General features: G+C 35.9%; 1 protein-coding gene across 1 annotated transcript in view; it reads left to right on the top strand.

Annotated features, from left to right (window-relative positions):
- LOC111089528 overlaps window positions 1-6,874 on the top strand; it is a 27,324-nt gene extending 20,450 nt beyond the window's left edge. Inside the window, exons 9-10 of the mRNA XM_022402206.1 lie at window positions 3,278-3,460; window positions 4,659-6,874. Coding sequence (XP_022257914.1) covers window positions 3,278-3,460; window positions 4,659-5,906 — 1,431 coding nt within the window. The 3' untranslated portion in view covers window positions 5,907-6,874. The remainder of the gene's footprint in view (window positions 1-3,277; window positions 3,461-4,658) is intronic.
- Window positions 6,875-6,880: the final 6 nt, after the last annotated feature.

Here is a 6,880-nt window from a genome sequence, read left to right on the forward strand (position 1 = left end):
TTATAGCGTTTGTTATAGAGCGACTGTTGAAATTAAGTGTATCGGTAAAGTTGTATTCGGAGAGAATAAACCAGTTTTATTTAAGAAAGGACTTGTGTCGCTAAAGTTTCGTCGGAACGAAGTTACGGAAAATTAACTTACGAACGAACGGAGATGTAACAATATCTTAAACTTTGTACATTGGGGGATCTTTCTCCCCTTTCTTCTTAATTATAGATGTATAGCCTTTCTTAAACTGACACTTCACTTGATCGCCCACTTTGAAATGAAGGTTTACAACGATAGAGGGCACTACGGACTGATTAGAGAACTGACGGCTGTTGATATAACTTATTATAAACCTTGGCGAGATGTTTCAGTACAGTGATATACATGTACTTGTAAATTCCAGAACGTGTAAAATAGTCTACTTTCTAGTTTTAATAGCCAATAGACGCTTTTGTCTCGTTATGTGTAGTGTATGTTAATGTTTTATTGAGATAACACTGAAATAGATTATTTATAAAGTCTGAGCAATAATAATAAATGGTAAATATACTTCCAAACTTCAAAGCAAGTGATTGAAACTAAACTATCTCTAGAGTTTGAATGTTTTATGTTTATTATAAAAGTTTTCTACACAGCTTGTAAGTTAAACTAATGTGTGGAAACAATGTAGTATGCAATGAACTGTAATAAATGAAATATCAATTTTATGTATATTGTTCATAATCAATTCATACTGCCTATTTGATGTTTAGAAATAACGTATTACAGTTAGTTTATATAATTCAGATTTATATGGCAAACACTCCATTTCAGTACAAATAATGGCCCGACATGGCCAATGGTTAGGGTGCTTGACTTGCAATCTTAGGGTCACGGGTTCGAATCCCCGTCTATCAAACATGTTTGACCTTTCAGCCGTGGGAGCATCATAATGTGACGGTCAATCCCACTATTCATTGGTAAAAGGGTACCCCAAGGGTGTTGTCTTTCACTGCTAAATTAGGGACAGATAGCCCTCGTGTAGCTTTGTGCAAAAAGTCAAACCAAGTCAGTACAAATAATAGAACTGTAATACATATGTATTCAAATAATAAAGTAGAAAGCTGGCCACAACGTTAATGATGAAACTAATATAATGCTATAACTATAGTTTCTGATTTTGTCTAAAATGTTAATAATTTTGTTCAAACAGGTTAAACAACACCACATGACGAAACCTTTGCTGCACACAATTGGCCACGCTTCTGATGACGCTCCACATAGATTATCTCATTGCCCATTCCCCCTAGTGACACATTTTGGAAATAACCATCATAGTAACAAACTGTGAGACTAATATCACACCTGGAACTATCCGACCCTTGTGGCGTATTTAGATTCTATTTAGAATCGTCCAAGCTCAAGAGATACGTCCATAGTGTGGCACCCTATGATCTCCCATTCTTGCCCTCATGTATTGTCATCCTTTGGTTACAGTTTGGGCGAGTTAACTACAGATGTGGTGCTAATAGACAAACTTTGCAATGTCAGTTATATATCAATGACATTTTCAATTAGAATTAGAGAAATACTATTTACAGAAACTACCCATACTTTCCAGATTGGCATGACCTAGTGTTTAGGGCACGTGGCTCTCAAGTTGTGGATCATGGGTTCGAATCCCATCACCAGACATGCTTGCTTTTCCAGCCGTGAGCGAGTTGTAATGTAATGGTCAATCTTACCATTCGTTGATAAAGAGTAGCCCAAGAGATATCAGTGGGTGATGTTGACTCGCTGTCTTCCCTCTCGTCTATCTTCCAATTTACGAACAACTAGCGCAGATAGCTCTCGACCAGCAAAATTCAATACGTAAACAAACAAAAAATTATCAATCCTAGTTACAAATTACCAATATTTTTATGATAAAATGGCTAACCCAGGTTACATCCTACTAATACTTTTCATGATAAGATAACCAACCCTAGTTACAAACTACAAATATTTTTATGATAAAATGGCTAACCCAGGTTACATCCTACTAATATTTTTCATCATAAGATGATGAAATCCTGCTAAAACAACTTACTACAATATGACAAATCCCAGTTATAACCTATCACCACCTTCCATAATAAGGTGGTGAACACATTTTTAAACTACTGTCACTCTCCAAATTAAGCTGACCAATCCCAAGTATAAACTGATAACACTCTCCAAGATGAGGTGAAGAATCCCAAACATAAACTAACAACACTCTCCAAGATAAAGGGACCAATTCCAATTATAAACTAACAAAACTTTCAATGATGAGGTGACCAATCCCAAGTATAAACTAACAACACTCCCAAAATGAGGTGACCAATTCCAGATATAAAGTAACAAACTTTCCACGATGTGGTGGTCAATCCCAAACATAAACTAACAACACTCTCCAAGATAAAGGGACCAATTCCAATTATAAACTAACAAAACTTTCAATGATGAGGTGACCAATTCCAAGTATAAACTGATAACACTCTCCAAGATGAGGTGACCAATCCCAAATATAAAGTAACAAACTCTCCAAGATGAGGTGAAGAATCCTAAACATAAACTAACAACACTCTCCAAGATAAAGGGACCAATTCCAATTATAAACTAACAAAACTTTCAATGATGAGGTGACCAATCCCAAGTATAAACTAACAACACTCCCAAAATGAGCTGACCAATCCCAAGTATAAAGTAACAAACTTTCCAAGATGTGGTGGTCAATCCCAAACATAAACTAACAACACTCTCCAAGATAAAGGGACCAATTCCAATTATAAACTAACAAAACTTTCAATGATGAGGTGACCAATCCCAGGTATAAAATAAAAAACACTCTCCAAGATGAGGTGGCCAATCCCAGGTATAAAATAAAAAACACTCTCCAATATGAGGTGACCAATCTCAAGTATAAAATAAAAAACACTCTCCAAGATGAGGTGACCAATCTCAAGTATAAAATAAAAAACACTCTCCAAGATGAGGTGACCATTCTCAAGTATAAAATAAAAAACACTCTCCAATATGAGGTGACCAATCCTAGTTAAGATTACTAACAGTTTTAATATTTCTTGGTATTTTTCTATCCTCTAATGATGTTTTAATGCTGGTTTACTTACTCAAACTTATTCTATTTGCAAATTATTCTTAAATATTTATTGTTATTTTCTTTCTTCTTTGTTTTGTTTTTATAACGTATCAAAGTTATGGGGGGGATAGTAGTTATTCCTACCATCAGAAGCTAGAAATGACATTAATAGTATTTCTTTCAAACAAGATGGAACAGTCATTTGAAAGTGTTCTGGAACAACCATCAAAACATCCTGAAGACGTAAATAGAGCAAAATTAAGGGATCAACGCTACTCTTGGCCGTTAGAGGACGTAAGTCATAAGAATATCCAAGATCTGTCCCGTCGAAGTTCTTGGGACCATCACAAGAGGGAGTTTGGTGATAATATGGTTCGTTTTTACTGTATATTACTTAAGGACTAACTAAACTGAAATTATTTTAAGATCAAAAACTATGTATACATAACAAATGCTTACTGTTAAAAAAAGCTTCATAACTTAAATACGGGGAATACTTAGAAAACTTCCAAATTCGATGTTTATACCTATTCCTACTCCATGAAATAGAAATAACCATAGGTTAGCTGTTTACTTTACTGAAAACCTTGAGGGTGTTCATGTTGGTTGGAAGTTATCAAATATTAGCTGTTTACCTCTGTTGCAAACCTTTAGGGTGTTCATGTGGGCTGGAAGTTATTAAATATTAGCTGTTTACTTCTGTTGCAAACCTTTAGGATGTTCATGTGGGCTGGAAGCTATTAAATATTAGCTGTTTACTTATGTTGCAAACCTTTAGGGTGTTCATGTGAGCTGGGAGTTATCAAATATTAGCTGTTTACTTCTGTTGCACACCTTTAGGGTGTTCATGTGAGCCGGGAGTTATCAAATATTAGCTGTTTACTTCTGTTACCTTTAGGATGTTTACGTGACCAGGAAGTTGTCAAAAATTATGTTTATGCCTGTTAGCAGCATTTAGAGAGCTCAAGTGACCTGAAAACCTAAGTAAAGATTATGTAGGGCTTGGCCCAAAGTTGGGTAAGTCATGGTGTGGGGAGTATCCAAGAGATTAGTTAACTAGTTTTGGAAACAGTTTGAGTCTTGATAATACCATTATGAGAATCTACTATTACTGCCAATGGTAGATAAACCTTGTATTGAAATTATCTAAGAATACGTTGCTTACAATTGTTACAAACTTTAAACACACTTTGGGTCTGGACAGAGTGGAGTCAACATTTTAAAGGTTTCATATAATGATAACTATGCAACTAGTCTGATGATAAGTTGTAAGTTTCTTTAAGTATATTGTGTCGGTAAGACATTCTAAAATTGAAATTTGCAAACAATGAGGTTTAAAGAACGTGTTCTAATGATGCAACAATGAGGCTTAAAGAACATGTTCTAATGGTGCTTTATTATTTATAATGACTATTTCTGTCAGTTAACACATGCCAATTTTTATCTAACTACCGTCCTGTTGAAATTGTAATTTAACTCATTTTCTTGCTTTGTGTATTTTGCATGAATTATACCAATTACCATTCAATTTCAGAAATCTACAGGTCTTTGTATTTTCTAATAATTAAAGGAACAAGAACCCCTTCTGAAACCAGACGAACTTTGGAAGGTGGAGTTTCCAGTTAAAAACAATGTCCATGTTGAAGCATCTTCAAGCAGCACGAGACGACACAGTGTGGTACCAGATAGTTTTGACCATCAAGTGGATCTGTATCCTGATTCTAAGTCTAGCGACAGTTCACAGGATAAAACTCCAAACAACGATTGGGAGGTTCGGATGCTCGTCGAGGAGTTTGAGAAGAAAGTGCAAGAGCAACAGAAGAGAAGACACTCTTCTGGTGAAATGTTGTCATGGAGACGAGTTCTGGGGACTGATCTTCACTACCACAAGCAGCCAATTTGTCATCCCGGTGGTCAAGTCAGGAAGCTCAGTTTGCGAGATGATTGGCTTCGTCAATACAGCTGCTCTTCTAGAAATAAGAAGTCCTGTCCTCGTGTATCTGTGTCCGATTATTTTCTTCACGATAATCTCAACCCTGGTAGTAGAACAGCAACTTCTGCTAGCATGTATGATATTACCTCAACCCCCTTGCCCAAAGGGAAGTTTAGAGGATTCGAAGCAAAGCAAGGAAGTCGTTGCTTTCCAAGACCCACGAAAACAGCGTCTCACAGACGCCAGCTTTTCAAACAAAACAAGCAACATAGTATGACTGATCCATCGCCAAACATGTCCCCGCTCCAGAAGCGACGTCACCTCCTTAGATGGGTCAGCCTCGACGATTCCTCCTGCCCACAAGACTGTGAAAGTACGCTGGGTAGAGTGAAAAGTGAGCCAACCACTGAAGATATACACTTCAAGTTTCAAAATAGAGACACGCATGCACTGCTGAAACCACCTATGTTACCTTCCGAAAGATTTCTGTCTGCTGGGTTAAAGACTCGTGAGTTTATTGGTTGGCCGTCAAGTCCATGTCTTCCCACTATTACCGAGGTCGATCATCAAAAACTTGCATTATCCAAGCAGGACTCTTACACACTTAACAGGAGCGCCAGCGAAGATTATCTGAATGAAGGTGGGGGGTGGGTTGCGGGGGAATCTCAGAAGAAAATAGTTCAAAGAGAGAATCTAGAAGCCATCGCAAGCTGTTTGGGAACCGAATCACACACTGACGTTAATGGTCTCAGGGGTGCATGCTTAGTGACTGTAGAAAGTTATCAAGACTCGACAACGAACGAGTACGAAGAAGATTCATCGCTAGTGCCTGAAGAAGAAAGTTTCATAATTCCCATACCTGAACATGATCTTCATCCTCAATAATGGAGGGGCATTTTTATCATTTTAATAGCTTAGATGTTTCTTCTTAACTTTTAGCTTACAGATAATGGTAATATGAAAATAACGGGTACATTATGGTATAGATAATTCAAGTCTTTTATTACTTTGTCCACAGTTGTTGTTGGCGTTTTTTTCAACTAAGTAAGTAGTCTACGAGAACGAACTGAGAGCTAGAATAAAATAAATTTTGAATTTATTTTCGCATAAAGGGTACTGCGATATTCACAAAAATATTTATAAATAAATAGTTACTCTTACGCATATGCTGAAAACTTTCTTTCATCAACAAAAATATTCAATGAAGATAAAATAGTTCAAACATCTAATTTGTATTCTTCCGCTGACAGGTATAAACTACCATTTTCAACTGCTCAATTTGTTACAGGTTTGTAGGTGGTATTAAAAATAGTTTTAAACATTAAATTGAATATTTTAATTTGTATTCTTCCGCTGACAGGTATAAACTACCATTTTTAACTGACCGATTTGTTACAGGTTTGTAGGGGGTATTAAAATAGTTTTAAACATTAAATAGAATATTTTAATTCTTTAATTTACCTAAAATTTATATTTCAACATCATATTTGTTTCCTGTTTTATAATTAAGATATCATTAAAAACTTTGTTTTTAATTTATTACCAAACATATGGGGAAAACAGTATAACTTATATGGGGTTTTGATCCCTTTTTAATTCACCATACAGTATTAATTTAGAAATTATATACACATACCATTGTAAGAGGCCTAACTGTATTTCTTTGGTTTGCTACCCCAAGCTATGCTGATGACCCTCGAAGAGGCGAAAATGTAGTCCACAGCAGAGGGTACAGTCAATCATAGAATGCATTAGGCCTCTACGTCATAGATTCTAATTCCAATTTAACCTTTGGTGAAAAGAAATATTTAACATATAAAGCCTAATGTATAGCTTTGATTTGTTTGTTTGTTTGGAAT

This window comes from Limulus polyphemus, unplaced genomic scaffold (assembly GCF_000517525.1).
Source record: "Limulus polyphemus unplaced genomic scaffold, Limulus_polyphemus-2.1.2 Scaffold6528, whole genome shotgun sequence".
Classification (NCBI taxonomy): Eukaryota; Metazoa; Arthropoda; class Merostomata; order Xiphosura; family Limulidae; genus Limulus; species Limulus polyphemus.